The 14,641-nt window shown below is 42.5% G+C and overlaps 1 protein-coding gene across 1 annotated transcript in view; it reads right to left on the reverse strand.

Annotated features, from left to right (window-relative positions):
- The window catches only part of IKZF3 (IKAROS family zinc finger 3), a 28,215-nt gene extending 16,048 nt beyond the window's left edge, over nt 1-12,167 (reverse strand). Inside the window, exons 1-4 of the mRNA XM_066627404.1 lie at nt 12,101-12,167; nt 11,387-11,554; nt 8,418-8,534; nt 1,759-1,875 (exon numbers count right to left, since the gene is read on the reverse strand). Coding sequence (XP_066483501.1) covers nt 1,759-1,875; nt 8,418-8,534; nt 11,387-11,554; nt 12,101-12,125 — 427 coding nt within the window. The 5' untranslated portion in view covers nt 12,126-12,167. The remainder of the gene's footprint in view (nt 1-1,758; nt 1,876-8,417; nt 8,535-11,386; nt 11,555-12,100) is intronic.
- Between the last annotated feature and the right edge of the window lie 2,474 nt (nt 12,168-14,641).

Below are 14,641 nucleotides of genomic sequence, written 5' to 3' on the forward strand. Positions count from 1 at the left end.
TCACAGGCCCTAATCTGAGGTTTTCATATTAGGCAAACCTATGTACATTTTAATAGATAAAAGACAGGTAATGAACCAACTAGTTGTGCAACTTTGCTAGTTTTTCCAGTTGCCTTTCATGGGTGTTCTCATTTGCTCTTACCACCTGCAATTTGATATAAGTTGCATAAGATAACTCTACTAATAGAAACATGATGTAATAATCCTAGTATCATTTTAAAGATGTTATTAATTTAAAAATACAAATGCGGCTGGTATTCATGCTAAGTGTTCATGCTAAGAAAATATTAACATTATTTCTAATTATTCATTGAATAACTTGGGAAAGTCTTTAGTCCTGTTGACATTTATAGTGTTCCTTTCAGCAACACATAAATACATTTTTTATTTGCTCAAGAGCCTTTATATCTTGTTGGACTTATTTTGGAATTCTGAACTACTTCTGTGTTCCACATTTTAATGTGGAATTAGCATATGTGACTGTATCCCTCTTTGAAAACCTTGACTGAAGACTGGCTAATAAATATAATAAATTTTTCATTTCACTCCTACACACAATCGCCCTGATCCAGCAATCTATGTTCAAAAAATTCCTGGGTTGCAACTTTTAATTTTGTTAATGCTACAGCTGATTGATTGACCCGGGGTCATTTTTATTCAGTGAGAGCAAATGTCAAAGGCAAGTCTATGAGTTAAGGGCAAAATTGCTTATTATTGTTTACACAATTTTGATTCCAGTATCTGACTGTAACACAGAATAAAAAAGAAAATACATTATTAAGCTGCCTTTCCCTCCTAGCAATTAGCAGTACCCTGAGTTCATTGAACTGCGTGTTTGTTTGAATTTTCATTACAGCAGTTCATTGTAAGCTGCCTTGAGGATCATTCAGGCAAAAAGTTGGGTATAAATCTTCTTAATAAAGAAATAAATAAAAAGTTATATCATAATTTCTTTCACATTCTAAAAAGGTATCTATACTGAGGCTGCAATCCTATGCCAAATTACCTGGAAGTAAGCCCCACTGAATGTAATGTGACTTATATCTCACTAGACATGCATAGGATTGAGCTGTCAGGCTGTAGAAGTATCTGGATTCATAATTATTTAACGATAACAATTTTTTTAAAGGGCAGGCAGGCAGCAATTTGGTAATTGGTTGACAATCTAAACAAAAACAGATTTCCAAAAGGCAGATCTGCAATAAAATTTGCTGCATGGTAAAACACAGACTGCAATAGGGTAATATATGCAGAATTCCATGCATTGCCCCATAGGGATCCATATGCATGCATCCCAATAGCTCTGCCATATGTCTCCTGGATCTCAGCTACCTACTTGGAAAAGTGCTACTGATTTCAATGGTAATCAATCTAATCTAATGGTAATCAATCTAAGTTCTTGCAGGCACTGAGACTCCAACATGAACCCAGACTGAAACCAGCTCATTCCCTCACCGTCAAGAGCTACCCAGTGCATTTCACTAGAAGGGGCAGGTCTGCATTTGCCAAGGACTGTGCAAAATGCTGCCCACTCCACTGAAAAGAGAGGGGGGTGGCAGGCTTTGTGTATAGCTTAGGGTCACCCAGGGCTCTGGATCTGAACAAATGCCATTTCCTGCACGTGACGCAGAATTAATTCCTGCATCTGACAAAAAGCGAGCTTTGAAATCAACCCTCACAGAAGAACTAGGCAAAAGTACAGTACTGCCCTTCCTATGGCTGCAGCCAAAAGAAGTTTCATTTTTAAAACTTTCTTACCAATAAATTTCTGGGGCATGGAACTTTTCCGTTTGGCGACATTGCTTGCTAAGCGGTCCAGCACAAGTGCCCGTTCGGTCCCCATCTCTGTTTTGACGTGCCTTGCCTCCACACTCTCTAAATTTCAAAGCAGAAAAGGGAAAAATCAGATGCAGGCAGAAGAGATACAAAAAAAAGGCAGCAAGGGAGGGTAGAATATTTAGTTGCCTACAACGGCTCACTCAGGACAGCTGAATGGAACTTGCTATAGTTGTCGCCCCCCCCCCACTCCCTCCAACCCGCTTTGGTTCTCATACCTCTTCTTCACCCCTGTGGTCAGCAAAGCTGGGGGTCAAAATACCACAGATCCAAACCTTGCAATTCTAAGACTCAAACAAAGAACCTCAAAGAATTAACATCTTGATTGTACACTTCCTCTTGCTAATGATAATGAACTATCTGGACCTGGTAGCTGAGCAGAGGGAGATCTTGTCCCTCCCCCCCTCTCCCTCCCCCCCGCCCAACTTTCCATTTGATTTTGAGTAAGGCTGCAAGACACCTGCAGACAGGCCGACACACTTAAAAGACAGCTTCAAAATGAAACATTCTGTCTTTTGATTGTACTAACATGAATGTGCTTAAGAGAAAACACCATCTGATCAAACCTGGACTTTTCTCTCCCCTCCCACCACATCTCCCCACCCTATGAAGGACGTCTAGCGTGATTTATTTTATTATAGTAAATTGTACAGAACCATCGTGGTTCATGGTATATTACGCAACAATATAATGAAAAAGGTCTAAAGAGTGGCCTGGAGGGGTTCGGAATAAAAATGCTGTACGGTATATTACAGTGGGGGAGGCAACCGGGAAGGAAGGAAGAGAGAAGCAAAAGTATCAAAGGAAGAATATGCAAGTGAGAAAAAAAAAAAGTTCCCCACAATTGGCCCCACCCTTGTGGCTGCATCATTCACACAGCCATCCCCCTGGCTGCCTTGGGTCACACTGTCGAAAAGAAGATCTTATTCATCTGCAACTTGGGTATGAAGACTAAGGAGTTGAGCCACTGGTTTCAGAGAGCGGGAACTGGAAGAATGAGAGAGGTGGCACTGAGTCAGTGACCTGGGAGGTTTCCAGAAAAAAGGAGCAGCACAGTTGGACAGAGAGAGTTGATGGAAATCAATGAAGGTCGTAGAGCAGGAGGAGCAAAGGTTGTGGGCCCATGGATTTACATTCAGATAAAAGGGAGGACACAAAGGACTTGAAAATGAGAAGTCAGGGACTTTAATTTACTGATTTACAGGACTTACTAACGTCATACAATCATGTAAAGGAAGCATACAAACAATGCCAAAAAGTGCAGAAATAGTTGACGTGGCCTATCAACCAGCTTCCAAAAATAATATTAAGCTAACCACATCATCTACATCATAATATCAAGACTATGCTTTTCCACTGTTTACATCTCTCAAGTCTGATAGAAAACAACACAATCTTATTACGGTGTTCCTTTGTTTACAGTGCAATTGTCTTTACAGTGCATGTTTACTCAGATATAAGCTCCACTGCATTCAGTAGGATTTGCTCCCAGTTCAGTGTGCCTAGGATTGCGGCCTCAATAACAGCGGACATTCTTAAGATTCCATAAGTGGGTCTGATCATACATCAAATAAAGGCCAAACACTGATACTTTCAACCAGGTACCAATGTCATCTAGCTCAGTAGTTTTCAACTGGGGTTCCGGGCTCTTGGAAGCTTATTAATACAGAAATTTGTAACAGCAGATAACTTTTTGAACAGTTAGCTTGTTTTTAATGGATTTCTTTCTGTAACATGAAGAGGAGAGGGAATGTTGGGCATGTCTTGGGAGGGCAACACTATAGAGAACAGTTGGCCCTGAAAGGCCTGGTGATAGCCCCACACATACAGAAATGTCATCTTAGAACGCACCTCAGAGTGACACAAACACAGCAAGGAGCTGTATGGTACCTTAGAGATTAATGAATTTACTGTGGAAGCCCACTCTGTCAGGTGCTCTGGCTCATGAAAGCTTCTGCCTTATCAAATTTGTTCATCTTTCTTTATATTTTTTATTAATTTCCATGCATAAAATAGCTTCACAGCACAATAATGATAGTAACCCATTGCACTTTTTTTTACAGTAATCTGAATTATGATTAATCTTCCTTCTTTCAGCACCCTCTATCTACGCAAGCAATTGAAGCAGGTACACTTTTAGGTTAAGAACATAAGACACTGCTGGGATCTATCCAAAGGTCCATTTAGTCGAGCACCCTGTTTTCACTGACAACCACCGAGGCTGCCACAAGAACTCTGTCATGTTTGATTACAGAGACGGACTCTGACGGACTTTGGAAAGCCCTCAATAGTGAAGCAAATTTGTTCTTAAAAACAAATACAGCATCAGCCACCAAGACACAATACAGCACCGTGTATGAAAACTGCAGTACCGTAAGTTAACCCTTCCGCTTGTTTTGACAACTCAATTTTAAACTTGCCTCAGACGTATTTGAATCAGCACTGAAACTAGTCACAGAAAGGAACCTCAGGTAGGTTACTTAATTTGCTGGCTCTCAGTGTACACTGCATTTTGAAACCGAAGGCATCAAAGCACCCCTCTCCCAAATCACACTACGAAAATGAGTCAAAATGGATGAGGGGGCGGGCGGGGGACGCTATTAATCACTGCCGAGGCTGTTTCACTTTTAGGACATTATCCCAGATGAGAAAAGGGAGGCCGCCACGCACAGGGCAATACCTACGCTGAGAATATGTGGAAGCGCCAAAAACACAGCAAATGTAGTAGTGGGTGCTGAAGTCAGTTTCCAGGAGGTAGTTAAAAAGCAAGTTCTAACCCTTATGGCTGCAAATGAGTGCTTGATGTGTGTGGGAATTGTCTGCCGAAATCTCTGAATGAATACATTCAGAGTATGTTTCTGTCCCCCCAAAATTGTTCAAGCACAGAAATTATGCTGGCTGGATCAGGGAAATGGTTCTCCAAATAAGATCCAGAATTTCTGATTGATTTATAACAGAAGGAAACAGAAAAAAACTGTGAGATGGGGGAAAAGGAAAGAACTCCTCTCTGTAGAAAAAGGAATATGCCTTAAAAAGAAACTAGCACCCTTTATTACTGACTTCTACTTTCCAAGCGCATTTCACCCATGAAGCTTAAATTGCCTTTGAGCCTGCTCCTATAGTCTATCAGTTGCAGACCAGCCTTTTTAATTTCTTCGTGCTAATTCATTCTGCTGTTTTCAAAATATGTCTGCTACACCTTGAAAAATACAACCAAATGTATTTCCCCCAATTTGTCCTTTGTAGACTATCAAAACAGAAATGGAACAGCTAAGAAATGGGGGGGGGGGTATCTGCATGCATACTTTTAGGGCTGTCCAAAGATTAAAGAATTTGAAGTTGTTCGATGGCAGGCAATTAATCAGCCATTGAATTTATTAGATGAGTGGTTCTCAAATTGTGGGTCTTGGACCCACTAGTGAGCCATGACTCAATTTTTGGTGGTTTGTGAAACTGACAGGGCAGTTTAGGCTATGTGCATCAAGGGTTAAACAAACTGCTACTGGGGGGGAGCACTGCTACCCAATCACTATTATAGCCGCACCCCTTGGCATTTATACATCAGGCAGCAGCCTCTAGGACAGGGGTGTCAAACTTGTTTCATACCAAGGGCTGAACAGCATTCATGGTGAATGCTGGGGGCCGGAAGTGATATAATTAGGCACGAAATGATGTCATTAAACAGGTCATAACCAAAAATAAGCACCTTTTCTCACTTCGGAACTCATTAGCTGCAAATGACAGAAGAGAAAATAAGCAAATCTTGACCATATTTCAAGATTTGGGAGAGCCCAATTTTCACGTGGGCTGTCCTTATAGCAGTAACACCTCAGCACTGCTCAGCAGCTGAGAGCCTGAGGGTTGGATAAAAAGCTTCCACAGGCAGCATGCGGCCTTATGTTTGACCCCACCCCCGCTCTAGAGCTTCTGAAAAATTTGAGAACCACTGTTTTTGATTAAAACGCATTTGCGTGTTACACAGATAAATACATGACTGTTTTTAACTATCAGCTCCAATAATTAAAAAGGACCCTACTGATTAACCAACGAAACTTTCATCTACCAATCAAAGCAATTAAAGTTTGAAATCCTAATAATTTGTACAGATAATATTAGCCTTTTAAAAAAACCCATATCTTTTCAGCCAGTACTGAGCAATTACTAAGATGATATTCAAGGACTGGTGATTTGTAGAATGGGAAGGCGACATGGGATGATTAGAACACAGATACTGTGAGGGAAGTGAAAAGGTTGGTTCGGTGGGAGTGGAGGGAACCTCACATAAGGCCTAGGTGCAGGAAGATCTGGGTACTGCTGGACAGCTAAGAATGGGAACAAGGTGAGGTCTTAATTCCTTGCCTCCTAATGGGCCATTTTTCTTTCTTTCCTCTCTCTAACCTTTGATCTTCCGTTCCAGCCACATCAAGATGGCGTGGCTCCTTGGGAAGCAATTGAGCTGCTCCCTGCATGTGACTTCTGTCGCCCCAAGCCCACAGCTTCACATTTTTTTTAAAGAGAGGGTATGGTTAACAAAACCTCAGAACTGCTAAGTGAGACCTGAATGAGCGGCATTGCTTCCTGTCACACCAAATGATGTGGTCACTATGGGAATGGAGCACGGAACAAGACAACAGGCTAATAACCTGATTAGAATCTCTCATCAGGCATGGGAGCCACATTTGAATGATGTGGCAGGGCTTTTTTTCCTTCCCAGCCATGTGGTCACAAGTGTTAACCTTTTCACTAGTGACAAATTCCAGAGGAGTCATCAGGCTGTCAAACAGAAGCCTCTCAGAGAACACATGCAATATATAAAACCCTCCTGCTCTCTCTCACAAACAGGCAAGCTAGATTCTGTACACCCACTCTACTAATGGCAATCTGCATTTTTGTCCATCTTTTGGTACATGCAAAACCAATATATGAGATTCTGCATTGTCATTAATTTATACTTTCAGTAATGCCATTATTTCAGTCATGATCAAGTTGTAATCGTTGGAGCTGATATGAATATGTGAAATTCACCCTTGAAATTCATCATCTTTCAAAGGTGAAAGTTGGAATTTGGAATGAGATTACGCAACCCAATTTTTGAACTTTGAGTGCCTAAGGCTGCAAACTTACAAATACTTTCCTATGAGTTAGCTCCATGGAAGACAGTGAGACTGACTTTTGAGTAAACATGCATAAGATTGTGCTTTGTTAGAATTTGTTAGTTAGAGCCCAATCCTATGCTTGTCTAAGACGTCAGTCCCACGGTCTTCAATGGGGCTTACTTTCAGGAACGTGTGCATAGGATTGCAGTCTTTGAATCTTTTGATTGTCTTGATTTGGCAGTCATTAGACATGAAATGCCATAAGCTGCAAACTATTAAATACAACATATCATTGCATGCCAGTGATCAAATATAATCAAACACTGCAACCATTCCACGCCAAATATCAAATACTAAAAATAAATATAATCAGCTATTACAGAAACAGCAAATACAAGAATCAAACCATACTGTACTTCAAAAGCAATTATCTTAGGGCACAATCCTGACCAGGTCTACTCAGAAGTAAGTCCTATTTTGTTCAATGGGGCTTACTCTCAGGAAAATGTGGTTAGGATTGCAGCCTTACAGTATCAAAGTTGTCTCTGTTTAATCACCCTGAGCAATCCTTACTTGCCACAAGTCACCAGGGGAATGACTCTATAATATGCCCAGTGGGACAACAGTCTACTAGCACGGGTGTCAGCTCCACAAGCACAAACAGATAATAGCTGTTACAGGCTCACCTAAATTTAATCTGAAGAATATTTAACATTAAAATGTGTAGAGGAGAATTTTGGGGAACGTTTGTTTCATGTACTCATCTATACACACTGTATTTCTTTAGATATCCTTTTATGAAGGCGTGATGTCCTACACATTATAGACCTGCATTATTTTTGTACACTTATATTCCCCTTTCTTTTCTCCCATCTCTCTCATTTCTTGCTGACCCTGAAAGCTGGGAACATTCAGGCAGAGAATGATGGTAATTTATTTGTGCAGCACTTATTTTAAGCGCAAGCCGGCTAAATAATAATGTATCCATTTGTAAATGTTAACCTCCATGTATGGCACCAAGGGCACAAAACTTGTGGGGAGGGGGTCTGCAGCGTAGCAGACAGTTTCTCAACTGTGGCTGAGAACCCCTATCCTAGTGGGAAATAGTGGTGGTTGGAACAAATCCCCATCTCCCCCTCCAAACACACCCAAACCGCCATGGGTGCACACTTTCTCGGATCTCAGTCTCTCCTCCCCCTCATGACTGCTCTGCGGAGAGGGCAGGATCTGAAATGGCTGAAAGAGGAAAATGGGCTCAGTTTTCACTGATCCCTAGTTATCATTTCAGGGGCTAGTGGAGTTTGGACCCATTGCAACAGATTTAGAAGCGAACTAGACAGGGAGTGGAGGAAGAGCAACCTCACAGACACCACACCATCCTCAACAAGGAGATAATTCCTTATCGGAGTCTGCTCCTGTATCTTCCTGACAGCACTCCAATTTAACTCGGAATTTTCTGCATCAAATTAATTTTGAGGAACTCACCAGCTTCGCTGAGGCCAGCATTCTGCAGGTAGGTTCGACATCTCTCTTTGTGTTCTTCCAAGGAACTTCTTTGCTTATAGCTCCGTCCGCAGAATTCACACTTGAATGGTTTCTCCACTGGAAGGAAGAAGCAGGTAAACCAAGGGGCAATTATGTTATATAGGTTTGTTTTATATGAACTTTTATATCTATACTTTCCATTATTTAAAAAAAAAACCCTCAAGGCAGCTTAATAATACTACTACTTAGCATTTGTATAGCACTTCTGAGTGCACAAAGTTGCTTCTCATGTATTATCTTGCTGGAATCCTTACAACAACCCTGAAAGGTAAGGGAGCTGCAGCTGAGAGCGAGGCCATTCTCATAGCGAGAATTCATAGGAGAGGCAAGATTCAAACCAAAGAAAGTTGCAGCTCAGTTTCTTACAGCCCAATCCTCTCATGAAATGACAAGAGCAGAACTCATGTTCAGCTTTCATAAACTGTGTGGCACCACTGTAAATCATTTACACTGTAGACTGGGGTGTCCAAACTTTTTGGCAGAAGGGCCACATCATCTCTCTGACACTGTGTTGGGGGTCAGGAAAAAAAGAATTAATTTACATTTCAAATTTGAATAACTTTACATAAATGAATATATTAAACATGGAACTTATATGAATGAATGAAGGTCTTGCAATAGCTCAAGGCCTATAACAGGCCTTGCACAAAGCAAGGCTGGTCTTTCCTTCAATGCCACTGTTGCATCACAGATGTGAAACAGCAAGAAGTGGAGGGAGCCCTCATCCTACAGCTCACGTGAGAGGTCCAACAGTCGCCCTCACACTGAGAGCAGTTGTGTCGGGCCAGCATTGGCTCCAGCAAGTCTCCGGAGGGCCAGAGGCTCATTGGAGACTGGGGACTTCCTGAGGGTCAGATTGGGAGTCCCCGAGGGCTCCAGGGCCAGGGTTTGGGCAGCCCTGCTGCAGGGAGAGCAGCCAGTGGAAATGACCAAAGGTTCCCCATGCATGCCAGCAGCCCACCCATGCTGCACCGGAGCAGGTAAGGTAGCAGATGGGGCAGGTTGTGGGCAGGAAAGGGGAGGTTTGGGGTGGAAAGTGGGCAGGAGGGAATGGATTTCAGCAGCAAAAGTGCATGCCTGATCCTATCCCTAGTTTTCCAACCCACCCCTCCTCTTTAACTTATGCAGGTAAAATTTAACCAGCCCACCAGGAGAAGTAAAAAAGCTTTTTATTTACCTCTTGCTGGCCATCTGATCCTTCCTTCCCCCACCAGCATGCAGCACATGCTCTGTTGGAGCGGGTGCATGTTATGGAGTGGTGGTTTGAAGGTAGGATTGGGCTGTTAATTACTATGCTACACCAGCTCTCATTGAGCTGAGAAGGCTCACAAAACATAATAAAAATCCAAGCACAATAACAAGACTAGAATAATTCGACATGAAAAGAGACCACAGTCTAAAAAAAAAAAACAGTAATAAAAACAGCAAGCATCAATATAACAATTAAACAAATGTACGGATAGGAATAAATGTAAAGTAAAAGTGGGTATGTTGTCGCTAATAATCATTTTATAGTCCTCCCTAACAAGCGGAGCACTTAGAAGCTTGGCATTGTTTATCTCCAGAGCAAGTGCAAGCCAGATCAAATTTGCACTAAGGGCTGGGAAAATCCCAGATAGCCAGCTGAGAAATTTACATTCCACCCCCACACTGTAGTGCTACAAGAAGTACTTTCGATTACCAAGTGAGTCCATTTCGAAGAATATCACTCAGTATCACCAGCATCACTAGCTGAGTGGAGGGGGTGTGGACTGCACCAAGTGACCCCACTGGAGGAGGCAACATCAGAGGCACTGCAGTGTGCCTGGGAGTGCTGCAGCAAGTGGCTGGTATGGAAAGCAAGCCCTCGTGAGAGAAGGGGCCAGAGCAAGACTAGAAGGGGAGGGGTCACAGGGGTGACATCATTGGTGCAGTGGGTGACCTCAAGACACCTCTGCTCTGCATATCTCCTGCAGCACAATCCTATGCATGTTTAGTCTTCCAAACTTCTCCTGTCCGCTCCTCCCAGCTTCTTCTCATTCAAGTGCCTGTACAAGATTTTAATTTCAGCCAGACTGACAACCTTCACTTTTCGTACAGGAGCTAGACTGCAAACAGTCCAATCGCTTTGTTCCCTGTGAGGCTCAAATGTTCACAGATAGTGCTATATAAAAGGATCTCCTCTATGGAGAACTCGTGCAAGGAAAGCGCCCTACAGGTAGACCACAGCTGCGATACAAGGACATCTGCAAGAGGGATCTGAAGGCCTTAGGAATGGACCTCAACAGGTGGGAAACCCTGGCCTCTGAGCGGCCCACTTGGAGGCAGGCTGTGCAGCATGGCCTTTCCCAGTTTGAAGAGACACTTGGCCAACAGTCTGAGGCTAAGAGGCAAAGAAGGAAGGCCCATAGCCAGGGAGACAGACCAGGGACAGACTGCACTTGCTCTCGGTGTGGAAAGGATTGTCACTCCCGGATTGGCCTTTTCAGCCACACTAGATGCTGTGCCAGAACCACCTTTCAGAGCGCGATACCATAGTCTTTCGAGACTGAAGGTTGCCAATACAGAGAATTCATGAACATTCAATGCCATCACAGCAGCTCAAGTAACCAGCATCAGAAGCTTCACCCCCCCCCCCCGCAAGCACCATACAATAGGGATTGGTTGCCATGACTAGCCATCAATGCTCTTTGTTTACACCAAAGCAAAATGAGTTTGCATAATCATTGTCCCTAGTATAGGTGGAACACCTTGCATCAGCAGTTTGATAGTTCATGTGGTTATCTGAATCTCACGCAATATCTGGGTGAAAAAAGAATTACTCATCACCATAGGATGGTAACAGGCTTGGAAAGGAAACAAAAGAGAAGAGTCTGAAGGAACAGACTGTTCAGTCAGGGAAAAACAGTGATGTTTTTGAAGCCACTTACCCGAATGTGTCCTTAAGTGACCAGTGAGTGCATCTCTCCTTTGACAGGCATAGCTGCAAAGGTGGCATTTGAATGGTTTTTCCCCGGTGTGAAGTTTAACATGGCGGAGAAGGTTGCCCTTTTGAGTAAAGGAGGCCCCGCACTGGTTACACTGGAAAGGACGCTCACCTTCAAAGCAACAAGCAGAAGAGGAGGAAAAGGCATTTAATGGCTATTGTTCGGGCAGCGAATTTTCTTTGCTAAAACAATCCCCAACCCACATACAACTGGTTCTGCCCGAATGGGACATGAGGGATCAGGTAGGGTTTCTACTAGTGGGAACTACTCAGCTCTAGCACTAAGAAGGAACTATAGGGTGACCTCACGGAGCTAAGGGGAAAAAAAAACCTAGAGTAGTATTTCCCCAATTTCTGATAGTTGAGGCACACTTCAATCTTTTTCTCAGTAGAGTTTACTTTCACTATGTAAGAGTAATAACTATTCAGACTTGGAGGAGCCCATTTCCTGTGCTTCTCTGCATAAATTACTGTTCTGGCCATACTTCCTGATAGGAAATGTCCTGCCCTGCCTCATTGTCACCTTGGCCTCCCCACACGTCAGGTTGTTAGTGTAACAGTTGATACATTTTACTGGGCCTTTACTGGTCACTGGAACATCCTCAGATCAAATGCTTTCAACATGAACTTTGCCTTGGGCTACCCAAAAAGTAATTACCAGTGTGGCTGCGTTTGTGAACCATCAAAACGTTGAGGCTGACGCAGGCCAATCCACAGATGTCACAACTCATCTTTCCACTAGTAGGCCTGATGAGGTCATATGGCCCAGAATGTCTCTCAAGCTCGATGCTGTCATACTCTCCATACTCTCTCTGGCAGTTATAAAGGATCCCAGGCTCTCTTCGAGTTTCCATTGGTCCCGGATTCAAACCACCATCTTCCTTTTCAGCATATTCACCCTTGACTTTAAGCAAGCCGTCTTCTGGGGGAGGGCGAGGGTTGGAGAGACACGTCATAAACATGAGGAGATCAGTACAATCCAAAATCCCATAGAAATGACATCACTTTTTTTTTTGTAATGGAATGCTATATTTTTATGTTAGAACCAGAACATACACATGTATAAATTATAGTCACAAAAAGGTGGCCATCTTTTTTCCTCTAAAAAGATAGCATGTAAGACCATTCTACCTGATTGTTTCCTTAGTCTTCCTGTTTGCTTCTTCGGTGTCTTTCATTTCAAAAAAACGAACACGTTTCTATTGGTTTTAAAAATCACTGTAAATGTTAAATGTGAAGGATTATCCAGTCCAATGAGATCGCCTCGTAACCACCAATAATATTAAGAAAAGAGAGAGCAAGATAAGAAAAAGGAAGGAAGAAAAGGAGGGAAGAGATGAAACAGACAAGAGGAACTGAGGCACAGATTCAAGATGGATCTTCCTGGGTTTTGGAGTCATCTGACATTGGAGAGATTATTGCTGCAACAATTTAAGAAACTGCTTCCAAATAAGGTAATTGATGTCCTGCGCATTTCATGTATTTTACTCTACTGTTTTATTAATTTTATTCCACCCTTTGATTAATCCAGATCTCTTCTTGTATCCTAGGATTCTGGAGCCTCTTTTGGTTGCCCAAGTTGAGGAGGGGTTCCAGATTCCTGAGTGGTTGCAGGAACAAGATAATATTCAGTTCACTACATACTACTAAGGTCCAGAGTATAATGAAAGCCACCAGGCAGCATGTTTTAAGCAACCATTCATGGTATGTGATCATGCAGTTCCAACCCACTGCTTCTGAACTTGAAGGGAAAGGGGCTGGTTATTTATACTGAGGTTTGGTCACAAATCCCTAAGCACAAGGACTCCATTGGGGACTGCATATTTAGGACTAATTGAGCCTTGGTTATCTTAATTAGAGCACAGATGGGGCCAACTTTTCATGTATCAAAAATAAAAATCAACGTTAAAAATAGCAAAAGAGGCACTGTGAAAGGAAAGGAAATGTGGTAGCATTCATGACAACAGCACTATGCAATAGCATTAAAATGTAATACTGTCTATCACGGTAGTGTTGCAGATAGAAAAAAATGAATGAGCGCAGCGTAGAGCTAGCATTGCTCACTGTAACTCTGGAGGAGCAAAAAGACAAACAGAATTCAGTTTCCTAATGCGTAACCTACATTACACACAAATATGTATAACAGAACCGTGATGGGTTTTTTAAATAAAAACAGAACTAGACAATTTAGAGCAGAGAAACAATAGTGACAATGGAAGGGAGGGAGAAGCATATTTAACCCTTGCCGAGCCAGGATAGGTTTGTGTTTTTTTTTTGGTTGCTGTTCAGTATCATCCATGTGCATCTGGAACCCTGCAGCACTGAGAGAAGGATCAAGGGATTACAAGCAAATCTCAATCTATATATGAGTCAGAAGCGTGAGTGATGAGTCAAAGGCAAATGTTATTTGGGGTTGTTCTAACAGAAGGGTTGTATACAAGACTTGGAAGGTCTCTGTTACCATTCAAGTTAGAATTTGCTGTGAAAAGTTATCCTCCACGTTTTCCTTTGTGGATGAATATTCAGATATTCACAGATATTGGAGATATGAATTAGATGTCTGCCAATATATGATTGGCTAATGATTTTACATAGCTAACATACTATAGTACTATACTCTTGACTGACTATATTGACTGCATCCAATAATAGTTTATGTGCAGTGGTGTCTAGGTATTTGATAGATAACATGCAATGGTGTATACCAGGGGTTTCTAAACTTTTCAGTACAACGGCCACATCATATAGTTTACACATTTTCGCGGGCCGAAAAGAATCGTTTTTATGAGTGAATGAATGAAATTTAAATTAATGAATAAGTTTTACTTAGATCTGTTTTGTAATCAGCATGGCTTGGTCATGTCGTGAGAATGGATGATGGCCGGATCCCAAAGGATCTCCTCTATGGAGAACTCATGCAAGGAAAGCGCCCTACAGGTAGACCACAGCTGTGATTCAAGGACATCTGCAAGAGGGATCTGAAGGCCTTAGGAGTGGACCTCAACAGGTGGGAAACCCTGGCCTCTGAGCGGCCCGCTTGGAGGCAGGCTGTGCAGCATGGCCGTTCCCAGTTTGAAGAAACACTTGGCCAAGAGACCGAGGCAAAGAAGGAAGGCCCACAGCCAGGGAGACAGACCAGGGACACAATACACTTGCTCCCAGTGTGGAAGGGATTGTCACTCCCAAATCGGCCTTTTCA

Source organism: Tiliqua scincoides, chromosome 5 (genome assembly GCF_035046505.1).
Source record: "Tiliqua scincoides isolate rTilSci1 chromosome 5, rTilSci1.hap2, whole genome shotgun sequence".
NCBI classification, from domain to species: Eukaryota; Metazoa; Chordata; class Lepidosauria; order Squamata; family Scincidae; genus Tiliqua; species Tiliqua scincoides.